The following is a 16461-nucleotide window of genomic DNA, read 5'->3' on the forward strand; positions in this document are numbered from 1 at the left end:
GATTGCGGAGCTTATCTGCCGGCCAAAGCATCATGTCGTAATCTATCAGGACTAACAGCAGACCAATGCCGTTCCGTGCGCTAGTTTGCAGGGTACAATGACCGTGCTACGTTGGTGCCATGACCATGAGGGGATCATGTGTGTTGTGAGCTAGTAATGTGGGTGACACACCGGCGCTTGTTTTGTTTCCAATTTGGATTGACGTGCTCTGATTTGCAGTTGCAGGTGCATAATGACAAGCTTAATCGCCGGGGTTTTGTAGTGGAGACAATGAGACATGCCATGGTTGCAGGTTGGATGAGCTCAACTATAAATATATCCTACCAATTCAGCTTTTGCCAGCGGCAACTCTGTTGCTTCCCTATTATCATCCCTCGTCCTTATTGAAATTCTACTACACATTGTCCCTTTGAAAATAGAAGACGTGCATGTTATATGACCAAACTTAGGTAGGCGTAAGATTAGATACTTACCTCCGTACTTAAATTACCCTCTGTCATGAAATACAAGGCATCATAGAGATTATCATAGAGATTTTAGGACATATTAGCAGGAGTAGCAAAAGATGTATGTACCCCTAATTAATGGCAATTACAGATAATAAAAAATTTATTTTTAGTAATAATCCACCAATCAGCCACCATTGTCTTGTCAAATTTAAGAAGAATTAAATGAGCAATCATCCAAATGTGTCTACAATATCTTATATTTATGGACACATTTTGAACCCTTGGATGCCTTGTATTATAGGATAGAGGGAGTATATGATGTTAACGACAAGATAATTAGTTCAAAAAGATTACTCTTCATACACATCATGTATTTAATAATGGATTGAGTACTACTTAGGCAGTATACTCATGGGTCTCTGATTTGATGTTTACGGTTCTTGCTCCTCCTTTTGTTTCTGACTTCTTTACCATTTCTTGCAATTTCCTAACTTCATCTCTTCCCAAACTTGCATTTTGAAAAACACAATGCTTCAAGAAAATCTAGGGGAAATTGTACATGCGAAAAAATATTCAAAATCCAAGACCTTTTTAGATTACGTAAAAGCCCGATCTTGAACATTCTCAAGCGAATGTCTTCGATCACATATGAAACAAAAATGCAGTTCTTAGACCACCATCTGCCTTACACTTATACCACCATCTGCCACAAAACCCAAGACCTTTGTTAGCTTTTTTTAGTACAATGTTTTAATATTAGCATCTGTGAGACTATATTTGTATAAGAGCTAACTGTTCTGGTCACGTCATCCTTACGATGGCGCACAACATTTGCACATTAGAGAGGGAAAAAACAAGATGCGACTTATTTTCTACCATGCACCTAGAGTGGCACGATAAAATCTGACTCTTACGATAGGTCTTAGTACGTGCAAACATAGTTCAAGAAAATACAGTGTGTCATGGGCTAAAAACATAAAAGGGGTTGTCCTCGCTTCCTCGGTAGGTGCTGGCTGATCGCGCAGTTGCATGCATGTGAAGCACCAAATAAACATGCACGCTCTATGGAAAAGCGAAGGGGGCGACGCGCCGACGCCCATGTCGCGGTGTCGCCGCGCGCGGCGAGCGCCCGGCCCGCCCCGGTAGCAGCGAAGCGAGGGATAAAGCGGGGAGCAGATTCCTGACAAGGCACAGCAGCATTCACCCCCGCAAAGCTGATGCTGACCGAGCTCTGCTCGGTCGATCGAGTGCATGACTTCACTGCCCCTGGCCAGTCCAGTCCACTCCACTCCATTGCGTCGTCGCGGAGCTAGCGCAAAGGCTGCAGTGCAGGTACAAGGCGTGCCCGTTTTTCCACACGGCTACGACTGGAAAAGGAGAGAGCTGCAGCGCCCTAGCTAGACTTCTAGGTCAGGTCCTGGCCTGGCATGGACTCACCAGGACAAGAGGAGGACTACGACCGCGACGGATGGATAGAGGGCCACAGCGCCCGGGCCTAGCGGCAAGCGGCTATCCAAAGGAGAAGGCATCTGCGGAGGACGCGCTGCAGAACAGCAGATCGATGCAGGGATCGGTCGATCGGGGAGGCAAAGGCCTCGACCTTTTGCTCTCGACTCGAGAGTGGCTAGGGCTATGTCTAGCTGCCTAGCTCGGGCATGCATGATTGTTCCGTTTGCTGCCGTTTTAGCCAACAGTATCTTTCTTGATTTCGCCTAGCCAAAAGGAGCAGGAACACTATCCGGGCCGCTTTTCTTTTGCTCTTGTTTGCTTCCCACCGTGCAATTATCTTATCGTAGTAGAACAATGCTTTGTGATGCACTGGTGTTGTGAAAAAGAATGGCTATATTCCACCCATTTATCTGGGCAATATATGTAGCTGGTGCATCAGGGAAGATCTTTTGAAAAAGCTCATGCGAGCACGTCTCAATCCATCCTATACATGTATGTATTTTTATTAAGGAATACAATACACGAATGTATATATACGAAACAAATCTTGTGAGGTTGAACTATGCATCCCACCGTGGCTTAACAAGTATAGAAGGCATGGGCATATGATTTTAAGGCTCGAGGACCTTAATGACACACCTGTATAAATAGAGGATGGCTGCGCACTATACTCATTTAATTTACTCCCTCTATTTTGATTTATATTGATTTATATGACTCGGGTTAGCTCAAATTTGAGCTAACCAGCGTCAAATAAAAAAGAACAGAGGGAGTACGAGATAACCGTATGTGAAATACTACCTCATGTGAATACCGTATGTCTATTACTATAATAATTGGCCAACCAAATAAGCTTTCACATTTGCTTTCCAAAGCCCCGAATTACCATGTTAATCAGAGAAATACTTGCAACTTTGATCATTTAAACACATGCAAAGCAATGTGCTAAGGAATGTAATGTATGCATTAATTAAATTATATTCTTTTTTCATCGATTACATGCTTTAAATAATGGTAGATTTGGTTTAATTTCGTAATGGAAGTGTTGGGTAATTTACATATAGGGAAAGGGTAGTATCGGTTTATATTTTTTTAACACTGGTGGTGGGTAATTTATAGTACACAGGTATATGCGTATTCTGGACTAATTTAAACTGTTGACGGTGAATAGTTTAGCTTTTATTATTGTTTTTCTCTAATAAGTTTGGTAAATTTAAGCCGGGGTGAATGCGGGGAGTTCATATGTTGTTCTCCAATTATACTAAGATATTAGAGAAAGATAGTGTACAAAGCTATAGGTTTTTGTTATCCGAAACCTCAAAGTTTCCGTATGCACGGTGGTATTTCGCACTAGAAAACCGAAATGTTCCCTCAGAACTCCAAAAGTTCAATTAGTCCAATCAGATCTGTCACGGTTAAGATTCATCACCACCACCGTGGCACCATGCTGATTCATGCGTAGACGACGAGACGACAGCACGACCGGAGTCCATGTCGTCGACCCCGCCGAGCGTGCTCGTACACGTGCAGGAGCGGGACATGTGGGTCGGCCTCCTCCTCACCCCCAGCAAACGATGCACGGGCGGTAGGGAGAAAGGGCAGCGCCGTTAGGTGGCGCGCGCATGTCCCTTCCCGTTTGTCGCCAACCCGTGGCCCGTGCGCGTGCTCCATTATATCGCGCGCCCATCCAGTCCATCCATCTCTGACCCCGTTCACCAGCAGCGGCGCTGATCGCCTACAGTGTGCTCTCGACTCGTTTCCTCGTGCCGGCCGGGCGACGCCGCGATGGCATCGCTGTGCATACGCAGCAGAGGTGTCAGGTGTGGTTGGGTTGGGTGGCTGGCCTGGGCCCGAGCGATTCCTGGCGCCAACAGCTAGCCGGCGAGCGGTGTCGCCGCAGCACGACGCGTAGCCCCCCTGGAAAGGAGGAGCTAGCGCCCGTGCGACCGCGACGGCGACCGCGCGCGCACGCGCTGGAGGGGACATTCCGATCTCGCCGGGGGATCCCGGCCCGCCGCTGGGTCGCCGTCCCGCCACAGCGCCCTATTACCCCGGCCAGCTTCGTTCGTTCTGCACGCGCGCTCTCTCTGATGCGTTGCCATCGGCTACATGGAGCTAGCGTTTTCCTGATGATGAAGCCGACAAGGCGCACGATTGGAGGCCTCCGATCCTGCAGACACACAGTCACCCGGTGGTTCGATCAGCTTTAATCTTGCCGATGGATATGATTCGGAATTACTATATTATCTGTAACAGCTAGCGCACGCTCAACGTATGGGCGTTTTCAGATGCACGCCACACTACAGCGTTTTCTGAAAGAAAGCCATTTCCTGAACCTTCTCGAAGTCTAAACCATATGTCTATAGGTGTGTTATGTTTGGAGTTGGACCGTAGAAGTTTTACGCTGAATGTTGTACGGATTTACTGTGCTTCTCGCAAAATCTCATGCATTCAAACTGCTGTTCTCTTACTTACCGAAAGGCGTGCACTGTTACTACAAGTCTTTCAGACTCTTTGATCTGGCGGTCACTGTTCAAGCGTGCGAAATTTTCTAACGCAACAGTCTCCCCACAGTTGTTTCCGTCTCCCTCGTGTAAAATTTTCAGTGTGACTGACAGGGCACGAGGTTTTATAATTGGTGGCGAGGTGTGGGCCTGCCGGTTGCACGACACTGTGGAGTTGGACGCACGCACACACATAGCGAGCTAGCTAGTTGCCGGGCCTTGAGAGTCTTGAGATGTCGCCCATCAGGCCATCCAGGTTTGGCCGGCAGGAATAAACATTCACCTCAGTTTGTCAATGAGTGAATAGTTCAGCTGAATTGACCTGAAGTGATGGTAGATAGTGTCATTCACTGATTCAGATGAGGGCCAATCATTCTACCCTTCCTAAAAAATAAAATCATCCTGCCTAGCACCTGCACACATCGTCCAGGTCCAGCCAGGGAATGTTGCACCTGAACGTGGTGCTGTGGTGCCAAGCCGATCCTGAAGTTGCCCGCGAACCTACGTACCATGGAAGACACATGAAGCCACGGCCAATTGAAATGCAATTCAGCTTATTCAGCCGGCTTATCAGCCACCAAACAGTATTCTCTCTCACAACAAATCAGCCGTTTCAGCTTTTCAGCCGGCTTATAAGCTGAAGCGAACAGGCCCACTTGCAACCGCACATGAATCATAGTCATCAGTAACTTTATGGTACAGTACATCTGTCCTCTTTTATCATTGAAGATTTTAGGAAAGGGTTCATTTAGACAGATAGTTTGCTTGCATCAGGAACAGCTCAAAACCATCATCACAGCAAAAACTCCAGTACCCCCAAACAAGGGTCGCAGGGGAAGATGAAAGACAAGAAGAAATTTCAGTCAGTGACCGAATCCGCATGTCCATGTTTTAAAGTTGTCTACTTGTCTATCTAACTCTTTAGTGCGACACTGGTTTTCTGACAAAGTAAACGAGACCAAGTTATAATAATGGATTCAATGTCCAAAGAACTGCATCTTATTTCATAGGTGGAAGTATGCTGCTTTCATAAGTTTGTTTCCCGTTCAATTATGTGTGGAAGTGGCTGCCAGGACAACTGCTTAAACTATGGGCTATAGCCTAAGATATTACAAAGTCAAAATAAATGTTATGCAGCTTCAGTTATGTTTTAAACAGGTGCCTTATATTTTTTTTTTACATTGACCTTTTCTACTCTCCTATGAAGTCTAGAATCTGAATCTGAAAAGGTGATCGCATTATGCTAACCAATCGCAATCCACTAGTTGAATGCCATTACATAGGTAGTCCTAGCATCTGCCGAGCTATTAGTTCCCTGCTTAGGAAGCATATGCACGTACCAAAATCTAGGAAGCTTCATTACGGTGTGGAGCTGATATATGTTAATCCAATACCCAGGGGTGTGTTCCATAACTAGAGATATTCAGCACAACAGCAGAAGGGTCATGGAAGGGCCTTGCCTTCCATCCGTGCAATGACAGAGGACATTCCATTGTGATTTGTGCTTAAGTAGCACTTTCAGGCTGCACATTTGTGTTGACAAAGGTAATTTTGGAGCGAGGACCAAGTAGTTTGCAGCAGTATAATGGAATGGTCAAGAGACACAATGGATGGCTGCAAATTATTTGGGCAAAGCATACCATGCACCTGGCTTACTGACAAGGAACAATTTCATCTTTTTCTCTGACCATGACGAATCATAATTCGTATTCACAAATGTTTAGCTCCCTAACATTCGTCAGGTTCTCAGAGAGTGAGCCGACGATCGTCACTAGTAGTACATGACTAAAACTGAAGTGAGTGATACACGAAATCAATGCGGGATCGAAGTGGTGCCATTGCTCTGCAAGATGAGCAGCCGAACCTGGGAGCCATCCAAGGTGACATCCTTCACATCCACGATGCGCGATCGCTTGAATAGCGCGGCCACTGCGGCGGTCTCGATCTCCCGGTCGACCGCGAGCGCGATGCCGCCGCCGCGGCGGACGGCGCGCTCAGCTTCGGCGGCGAGGCGGGACGGGAACAGCGCGCCGGAGATCGCCGAGGGGTCATCCGAGAACACGAGGTCGAAGGCGGCGTTCGAGAACGGGAGGCGGTGGGGGTCAGCGCGGCGGACGAGCGGCGGGAAGTCGACGAGGTCGGTCCCGGTCACGTCGGCCACTCCCGTGGACCGGAGCGCGTCGACCGCGTGGCCGGCGCCCGCGGCGAGGCAGAGGACACGGGAGGGGGCGGCGAGGAAGCCGAGGCCGCGGAGCGGAGGGAAGACGGACGCTGCCAGGGCAGAGATGCGGCGGCGCCAGCGCGAAGAGGCGCGCAGTTTAGCGAGGCTGCGGTCGGGCGGGACCACGCGGCGGGTGGCGGCATCGCAGGAAGTGCGGGGAAAGGGGGCGAGGGAGAGGGTGAGCGCGAGGGAGTGCGACGCGGGGAAGCAGGAGGGGGATGCGTGGTGCAGGAGGTGTACGAGCGAGAGCGTGGCGAGGGCGGCCAGCGCGACGGAGACGCGGGTGACCAGCCGCTGCGCGCGCCGATCCATCGCCGGCGGCGAGCTCGCGGTGGAGGTCTCAGATCGGATCGTCCTCATTCATGTCTACGGGCTGAAAAGTTGACTTGAATAAATATTCTCCAGCCCAAAATGTTGGCCCAAAGTAATTTGGGCCTTGTACCGAACCCACTTTCCGGCTCGCTACAAGTCCAAAAAAGGCATTTCTTTATGACACGAATTCACATCTATGAACTTTGTGGTGATCAATTCAATTTGTTCTTCAACTTTGTCATCACAGAATGGGCTCGTGACAAAGATAGTTTTTTTTTTACTTGATAGGTTTGAGCCCATGTCAAACACACAGGTTGTCTTCATTCATCCTGAGTCATGAACGATTCTTTCACCGTGATCATGGTCGAACGGAACTGACTAAATTTCAGATGCCTATTTCTATGTCACATCCGTGTAGCTTGATTCTTCTTGAGCTAATCAGCAACCTAGCCTACCTTCTTTGCCATGGTGTTATCTGCCATGCCACCCTAGGCTCCTAGCAGCAGTTTCGATCGCTAATGGAGATAGCTAAACTTAGTTGGGCATCCAAGCGCTCGTGTACACGGCGCCATGCCCCTTCCAGTTGAGCACGAGCATGTCCTCCTCCCGCTTCACGCCCCAGCCAGTCGCGTGCTCGCTCAGCAGGCGCCTCACCTCTCCGGCCGTCTCCTCGTCGAACGCCACGCCGGCGAACCCGTTCCGCCGCATCCGCTCGGCGAGCCTCGCGCCGGACTCCGACCGCTCCGCGCCGCCGCCGGCGTCGTCGGCGCCCACGACGCTCTCGATCTTCCGGCCCACGGCCGCCTCGTGCTCCGCCCGCCGCGGGCTGTCCCTGGGCGCGGACGTGTCCAGCGCGTCGAACAGGATCCAGTGGAAGTTGAGGCACCCCTCGATGCGTGACGCGAGGCTCGGCGAGTCCAGGTCGGCGTCCTCGTCGGTCACGGTGACCAGGCACGGGTTCAGCGCGCGGACGGCGTCGAGGAACGCGTCCCTCGAGCCCGGCGCGACGTGGCGGATCCAGCTCTGGCAGTTTACGACGAGCGCCTCGCCGTCCCGGAGCGCCAGCGACGGCGGGTCGGAGAGCACGGACGCCAGGTTTTGGCAGGGCGCCGCCGCCGCAGCTTTCTCTGGAGACGACGCCGGGCTGGTGCCCGTGCCCTTGCCGGCGACGTTGAACTCTAGCCGTACGCCTTTGGACTTAGCGAAGTTGGCCAGCCGGACACCGAGCTCCTCGTCCGGCACGCCGAGCAGGGGCGGCACGGTGGGGCGGGCGGACGGCACGGTGATGCGCAGGAGCGCCGGCGGGCCCCCGGGCCGCTTCGACAGCATGTCGATGAGCGTCGGCCACTGCATGCAGCGCGTGACGCCGAGGTCAACGACGTGCACGGCGGCGCTGCCCGCCACGGCCCGGAGGATGGCGCTGTTGGAGGCAGTGAACCCGAACCGGTGCCACGGCGTGAGGTCGACGTACTCGGCGAGCTCCGTCACCGACACCGCCCGCTCCCGCGGCCTGACGGCGGCCGCCTCTTGGGTAGTCCCAGCCGGGGCGCACAACTGGCGGCACGCGCGGGCGACCAGCGCGCGGAGCAGCCACGAGGTGAGGCGCTGGTTGGGGTCCCCCTGCGAGGAGGCGATGTTATTGAGGACCCACATGGCCTGCTGCGCCAGCGTGACGTCGTTGGACTCGAGCGCGGCGGCGCAGTGGAGCAGCAGCTGCTGGATGCGCGGGCCGTCGATGAGCGCGCCGGAGAAGCAGACGGAGCTGTGCGCCCTGAGGCCGCTGCCGCCGCCGGAGGCGGCGGTCCTCATCTCCTGCTCCATCAAGCGGTGTAGCCCTCGCACGGACGTGCCAAAGTGCTACAAGATTTTGGGACGCCAAGCCAACTAGGCTAGCTAGGATCGCGACACTTGTCGTCCTCGCATTGGGTGGCTGCGGATGATTTTCAGGAGATGTGGAACGAAGCGATCCCTAGAAGGATTGGGCTTCTGCCAGCTAGTTCCTACGCCAGTTTGGTGTTTGGTAGCTTGAAGTTGCAGGGTGACTTGAGTGAGAGAATTAGCAGGGTTGAGGTTCTTGTTCGTAGTTTTGGTTTGCCTGTTGGAATGACTTGGCCTATATATAAAGCTCTGTGAAAGATCCTCCCTTCATCTCCATGGGGGAGGAAATTAGATAGCAATTTGGACTCTTTCCATTGGGGAAAAGACAATCTGAATTATCATTCTTAACACCTTTGTCTGGTTGTGTCTGAATTCTTGCTGTACTACCAACTTTGGACTGCTCCAGATTTGTGGAATCTTTAGTTGGTCCAGAATTCTTCTCAACCGGATTGCTTGCTGCTGACTACTCAAATTGAATTAAGCTAGAAAACACACTGAAAAGTGAAAACACGCACTCGATATCAAAGCAGAAGACAGCATAGTTTCGACCAACTCCTTTTATTCTCGTCAGACGGTGGTTCAGCTTAACGACACTACGCCGAGTTTATGACCTGTACTTTGCCGTTAGCTGCAGTGTCCCGGCTGTTAACCTAGATTAAAAGAAATGCCGGTGAGAAGGCGACGGCGGAGCAGCCATAGCCGCCCGGACTCTTTTGGCCGTTGAGAGCAACGGACGAAGAACTCCGATTAAACTTACCCCGCCTTGTCATTCTCTGCACCCCATTTTCTATGCCGGAGGGCGGGCGCTCCTAGAGAACCGAACAAGCAAGCAGGGCCAATTGTAAACGGGGTACGATCCACACGAGCGGGCATCTCCGGGCGCTGACGAAGAACCTGTTGTTCTCTCGTCACGCTGAGCCTGATTGAAACATAATCGATCGGAGTATGTATGTCTGTGTCGCTGCCTTGTCGTATCTCTGTCCTCTAGCCGTTGATTTTGACGAGCGCGATTGCCTGGCGAGGGAACGGAAACGACATGGAATTCAGCTCCTGCGATCCTCCGGTGCCACGTGTGCACTGCCCGTGAGCGCCCCTCCTTGTCAGTTGTGAGTCAAGATCAGTCAAAGATACCACGCAGCTAAGAGCTCCTGGTGATGATGTGCATGGAAGGGCTAGGAATTCTGAAGAACACCTGTCGACTGCTGGATCACCAGGACCGTGATCGAGTAGGATAAGGGCATCGCGAAAAGATGTTTACATTACACTGGAACAAATGTCTGCTCTGACTGCAAAAAGGGAAAAAGGAGCAAAGAAGCAAATGCAGATACGAGGTGCTAAACTTTAACAGTATCATATCGGATGTTCGGATACTAATTAGGAGAACTAAACATGAGCTAATTATAAAATTAATTGCAGAACTCTGTGCCAATTCGCGAGACGAATCTATTAAGCCTAATTAATCCATCATTAGCAAATGGTTACTGTAGCACCACATTGTCAAATCATGGACTAATTAGTCTTAACTAGTCCATCAACCCGTGCTCCCGCACGGGCTAATATTTTTAGAAGCTATTGTATTTGAAAATTATTTAGAAATTAAACTCCTTGCTAATAATCAAAATTGATTACCTACTATTCTCTTATTTTTTCAATACGTCAACATAATACTATATAGATATGTACCTATCTTTGTCCAGTTGTGATTGATTTTTAATTAATAATTACTCTATGCACTTTTTCATCCATATTCATACTTTTTCCATTTCGTATCACACCTCCAATCCTCCATACATTATGTTTAGCATACAAATCAATATTTTTCATCGATTCCTCACATACATGTATAAATGAATATTTTTCATCGATTCCTCACATACATGTATAAATGGTCTAAATGGTGACACTCATCATGTGTATATACTTTAACTTAGTATTTTTATATTAATAATGACATAAATAGGTAATTTAAAATCATATATTAGTTTACTTTTTGATATTTCTGTATGATGCACATGAAGACAATTAGATTAATATTTAGGCATTTAATTTAGCTTATTTTTAATAACAACATGCGTGGGTAATATAGATAAAATTTTAGAATGACATTTTAAGTTATACTTTATAACGATATGTATTAGTAAATTGGATGAAGATTATGGGGTTACTTTAGATTATTTTCTATAATAGTTGAGCTCGGTAATTTAGATATAGGTTTAAAGTTCATTTTTGAATATTTTCACAATGGCGGGTAACTTTTTAGAAAATATAATAGATCAATGGCTATGATTATTAGAGTTTACAGGACTGGTGTTTGATGTTTTTAATTTTTATGAGAATTTGTGTCTTTTTTCTAGCTTGTCTCGTGGGAACTAATGCGGAGTTTCCAATTGAAAAAATAGGACTACATTGCTAAAAAATATTACCATAAGCTACCTCTCGTTTGTTAAATATTTGAACACAATACTTATATAGATATATACTTATTATCTTCATCCAATTGTGATAGATTTTAGTTAGTAATTACTCTATAATATTTTCATCAATATTTATAATCTTTAACTTTTCACTTTGCATCCTAGGTATGCGCTTGAATTTGTTTAATGAACCCTAAGTTTGTGATACAATTTTAACATAGAAATCTATATTGTCATTACTTCATCTATATCTTTATAATGGTGACACACATCATGCGTATAGACCTTAATTATTATATCATATACCAATAGTGCAAGATATAGATGATTTAGAATCATATATTGCTGTATATTTTTAATTAAGGTTATTTTGATTCAAACGTAGGGTTATCATGTTATTTTTAATAGTGGCATGTGTGGGTAATATAGATGCAAATTTAATGGGTTACTTTAAGTTTTTAAGTAATAGTGGTGGGTAATTCGGTTGCAAATTAGGGGTTATTTTAAACATTGTTTATAATGGTATAAGTGGGTAATTTTGATGAAGATTAGGGGTTACTTTAGTTTATTTTATATAATGACAGAGGTGGGTAATTTATATATATATTTAGGGGTTACTTTAGGCTATTTTCATAATGGTATAGGTGGGTAATTTATATATAGATTTAGGGGGTTACTTTAGTCTATTTTCATAATGGCATAGGTGGGTAATTTTTTAGAAAACATAATAGATCCAATGGCTATGATGATTTGAATCAATCGATTGATGGTCGGATGTTTTGCTTTTTTGTGAGAATTTCTAGGATTTCTCTCTTTTTTCTAGAGTGTCCACCTAGGAATCCTAGGTGGCTTCACCTGGAGGCTTCAAAAGGAGCCTCCAATTAGTAATAGTAAGATAAGATAGATTCGTCTCGCGAATTACACTCCATCTGTGCAATTAGTTTTATAATTAGGCTATGTTTAATACTTCTAATTTGTATCCAAACATCCGATATGATGGGTGTTAAATTTTAATACAACTGCCTGCACACTGATGATGGAAGGGACAAGGTGGAATTCTGAAGAACACCTGTCGACTGCTGGATCACTGGAGCTGTAATCGAGTACGAGAAGAGCATCACGGAAAGATGCTTGCTCTGAACAATTGTCTGTTAAATCTGTTATACAACCGCCTGGTGCACTCTGAAAGATGTTTATTTTACAACAGATCTTGATCAATCACCTCAAGCTGTCTGGCCAATAATTTCCCCGAAGAATATCCTGACGAAACGAAAGCGCCGGCTCTCGTCAGAGCTCTGATGCTCATGTGCCTGATGGAGGACAAAGGGTAGCGGGTGATAGAGAGCCTTCGTGCCGAAAGAAACGGAAGAATCCGCATCCACCTTTCGGAAAGCCGCGACCTGTGACTGTGAATTTATATTCAGCTACTTCGGTATCATGTATACGGTCTCGATGCTGCATTTGAACGACGACGACCCAAGCGACAGTGACACTCTGCAAATTAGCTAGTCAATTCCACAGTTGGCACTGAAGAACATATTACATACATCGTTTCAGGGACATGGATTAACCGATGACGCATATATGCAACATGCGATGATCTTAGTCTGCTCTTTTCTCCCGTCTCCTTATCTTGCAAATTTTTTTAATCAAAGATTATGCCATCGTTTTCCATTTCTGTCGACTGCTCGAAGAATAATGCTCTCCTCCAATGGGCGGCCAGGTTCGGATTCTCACTCAGCCTCAGGCGGTGGCCTGGTGGGCATCGACGGCCTTGGGAACCTTTATCTCCAGGGACCCCTCGCCGTCGTCGAAGTAGGCCTCCACTTTCCTCCACTCCGCGTCCTCTGGCAGCTCCACGCGCCGGACGAAACCATGCTCCCACCACCGGCCGGCGCGCCAGTCCCGGCCGTCGGCCGGCGGCACCCGCCACAGCCCGCTGATGTCGATCACCTTCATCGCGTCCCCGCTCACCTCCACGTCGCATTTCCTGCCACCTGAATCAACACGGGAGAGAGAGGAGAAATCAATCTTCGGATGCAGAATAATGCAAAGTGATCAGATCACCATGGTTTCTTGGTTTTGGCAATCGTCTGGAACACGCTTTGTGCTTGGCTGCTTGCAAGTCTACACCACACCTCAGTGTGTCACACGCAAACGCAAGGTATATTTGTGGAGGAAAAAGTAGGGTTCCAATGTTACTATAGTGATAAAGCCAAGGAAAGCTAGTGGGGGAAAAGAGGCTGCACACATGACTTCGTGTTGCTTTCATCCTCTAGCTGCTACTAGTTGCAAAAGATTTCTCTGGAAGACTGTAAAGCATCTGAATTCTGAAGCGAGGAGCGTGGATGGACGGCACGCGACCGCTGCGATTTGCTCGGTCACACCTGCTGATATTCCGAGAAGACGCAACCGCAGCAGGACTACTACGGGCAGGAACATTACAGGGAATCTATGCAGCATCTTATCAAGAGTTCTAAAGCTATGATTTGAAGTACTAAATCGAAATCATCCTATGTCAGGTTACAATATGAAGTTTGCAGTTTTGCACGGGGATGTTGTGTGCCTGTTACTGAACGTCTGGACAGTCAACAGTCTTCTGAAACCAATTCGAAGCTTGCACAAGGATGCTGTATGTTTGGTGTTTGCTAATGAACAGCGTGGTAATTAGAGCTAGGTGCGCAAATTCGATGGAGCTGCGCGTACCTGGTATGTCAGCCCTGAGGTAGTACTCGGCGTCGGTCTCGGCCCAGTCGACGGTTGTCCTGGCGGCGCTGCGCCGGAGCGCGGCGAGCAGCACCTCGGGCTCGAACTCCCACAGCGGGAACGCGTCGGCGGGGTCGAAAAACTTGCCGAACAGGAAGGGGCTGAACAGGGACCCCTCCGCGAACACGGCCCTCGCCGCGGCGTCGGCGCCGGCGCCCTGCAGGAACCCGGCGAACGTGTTCTCCAGCAGCGACATGCGCCACTTGGGCGGCGCCGAGGCGTCGCCGGCGGCGCCCGGCTGCAGCCGGACCTCGATCGCCCGCCGCCCCGGCATCGCTGCCTCAGGATCTCGCGGGGGGAAAGCACGGCTTGGAGGGAGGCGAGGTTTATAGGAGTGGTGGCCGCCGTGGTGGAGTGGAGCAGGAGCTGGCCCTTGGGGAAAGCAGAGGATGAGAGGCGCGATTCCGTTTGGTGTTGCCTGGCTACGCCATTGCCATCGATGTGATTCCCGCCTTTTTCCTTTTTTTTTTACTGGACATAGCGGCCTGTGAAGGTGTGAGAATTGGGCCGGGCTTTGGTAGAGGTTTGTAAGGCTGGACATGCCAATGGGCCGATCCGTGGCAGGCTGGCGGCACAGTCATCAGGATTTTCGCGTCTATCTCCTCCACGGGCCCGAAGTCCGTCACGGCAGAACCCTAACCCAATCTCGTTCTCCACGTCTCTCTCTCGCGATGGGGCTCTTCTCGTGGTGGAGGGGAGGGCGACGCGGCGGCGGCCCGCCGGAGCAGCGGAGCCAGCCGGCCGGTGCGGTCGCGGGGGCCGGGAGCGCCGAGGCGGTTGCTTCCGGGGCGCACGGGGCGGTGGAGGTTCGGCGGCAGCGGCAGGCGGCGGACGCGACGGTCTTCGAGTTCGGGTCCGCGGCGGAGTCAGGGGTTGCCGTCACGCTCGCGGGGTACTGCCCCGTCTCTGACGACCTCGAGCCGTGCCGCTGGGAGCTGGTGCCGGCCGCCGGGGAGGGCGCGCCGCAGTTCCGGATCGTGTTCTAAGCGCGAGGAGAGCACCCCCCCGTCTCGGATTGTACCAGGTTCTATAGGTATGAAGGTGTGGGTGTGGTCCTAGCGGTGTACTGGTAACCATGCATTCAGTGAATAAAACTTGAGGTACAATTGATGAATTGCTGATTAGTTTTGACCAATCATGGATGTTCGTCTGTGCTTGATTTGCTTGCTGAACTGCTGATGATTTGATATCGTTTTAAGGTGAACTAATATAGTATCTACAGGCAAACAGTAACGTAAGATGTCAAATTAGCGTCTCAAAGAGCAACTGAAATTTTTGGATGAGTTATACAACAAAATTGAAAGTTTTTCATGATACATGTTCAGCACATGGGAGTTGCTGCCTTTAAATCACTGTGGTAGTTGTAATCTGTGGTGACATAATAGTGGAGCTGGACTGCTGGACATTGAAAATCCTGGTACACAGGGGTCTATGGTTTGTAAGGAGGGAAGGATGGCGCCTGAGTATTTAAGAGAGACCACAAGATATCAAATGTTAAACCAAAACTTTAAATAGCTTGCCGGTCAGTTTTATGTACTGACCATGGCATGGTGTGGAGACAATTTCCTCCTTGAGCTACCCATATACAATCTATATTTTTTTTTTGTATTTTTTCCTGTGTTGCATATACTGTATCTTCTACCTCTGAGATGAACTTGAGTCGAGCTGCTTGGAGCTGGTACTAACATGCACTCAGTGAAATATAAGTTCAGATATTGATGGGTCTATCGATTAGCAAACTATTGATGGGTCTATTGATTAGCAAACTAACCCCACCTCCATCCCTGAAAAAAATCATCAGGATGCAGGGTTAATCTATGTGGGTAGCTAGAAGCGTTTTGGATGTTGGTCTGTGAAAGTTGTTATCTGTGGTTCCATATTACTGTCTTACTGAGCTGGTCATTGAGAATCTTATAAGGCTATATCCTGGAATTTTCTATTTGGAAGGGTAGCTGTCTGGGTGTTCACCGCTGTCTAGAAAAGAACAGAAAGTACCAAACATGGAAACTATATTTGAAATATCTTTGTGATCAAGTGATAAAGCACCTAACAACCACATGGTGGAGAAACATCATCCTCTGCGAGGCTTGAGTTTAGTATATGCAGTTGTGCAGTCTATATTCTGTTTTGTGCGTTGGTGTCTAACAATATACTACCTCCGTTCTTAAATATATGACACCGTTTACCCAAACTTTTACCAACAGCATTTATTTAATCAATTAGTTTGGTAAAGTGAAATGAGCATCATTAGATCTAACACCAAGACTACTTTAAGCTTAACTTATATATTTAACTTTTTGCACAAATATTTGTAAAAAAGATGAAAAGTCAAACGAATGAAAAAAGTCAATGGTGCCATATATTTAAGGGGGTGTTTGGATACCACCCGCTAAAGTTTAGCACCTGTCACATCAGATGTTTGGATACTAATTAGGAGTATTAAAGCCACGCTAAGGATGATGTTTCTC

General features: G+C 48.3%; 4 protein-coding genes across 4 annotated transcripts; 1 reads left to right on the forward strand and 3 right to left on the reverse strand.

The window, feature by feature from the left end:
• Window positions 1-5985: 5985 nt before the first annotated feature.
• Window positions 5986-6973, reverse strand: LOC101753220. Its single transcript, XM_004961545.2, has one exon. The coding sequence runs from the start codon at window positions 6933-6935 to the stop codon at window positions 6216-6218; it is 720 nt and encodes a 239-aa protein (XP_004961602.1). The 5' UTR covers window positions 6936-6973; the 3' UTR covers window positions 5986-6215.
• A 262-nt stretch (window positions 6974-7235) lies between these two features.
• LOC101753629 (scarecrow-like protein 32) lies at window positions 7236-8811 on the reverse strand. The gene has a single exon (XM_004961546.3). It carries the CDS (start codon window positions 8754-8756, stop codon window positions 7470-7472), a length of 1287 nt encoding a protein of 428 aa, XP_004961603.2. The 5' UTR covers window positions 8757-8811; the 3' UTR covers window positions 7236-7469.
• Window positions 8812-12680: 3869 nt separating this feature from the next.
• Window positions 12681-14339, reverse strand: LOC101754045 (22.3 kDa class VI heat shock protein). The gene is made up of 2 exons (XM_004961547.3): window positions 13934-14339; window positions 12681-13224 (listed from the first exon to the last, which is right to left on the reverse strand). Exons 1-2 carry the CDS (start codon window positions 14265-14267, stop codon window positions 12971-12973), a joined length of 588 nt encoding a protein of 195 aa, XP_004961604.1. The 5' UTR covers window positions 14268-14339; the 3' UTR covers window positions 12681-12970.
• A 260-nt stretch (window positions 14340-14599) lies between these two features.
• On the forward strand, window positions 14600-15128 carry LOC101754438. Its single transcript, XM_004961548.2, has one exon. It carries the CDS (start codon window positions 14665-14667, stop codon window positions 14977-14979), a length of 315 nt encoding a protein of 104 aa, XP_004961605.1. The 5' UTR covers window positions 14600-14664; the 3' UTR covers window positions 14980-15128.
• The last annotated feature ends 1333 nt before the right edge of the window (window positions 15129-16461 follow it).

Source organism: Setaria italica, chromosome III (assembly GCF_000263155.2).
Source record: "Setaria italica strain Yugu1 chromosome III, Setaria_italica_v2.0, whole genome shotgun sequence".
Classification (NCBI taxonomy): domain Eukaryota; kingdom Viridiplantae; phylum Streptophyta; class Magnoliopsida; order Poales; family Poaceae; genus Setaria; species Setaria italica.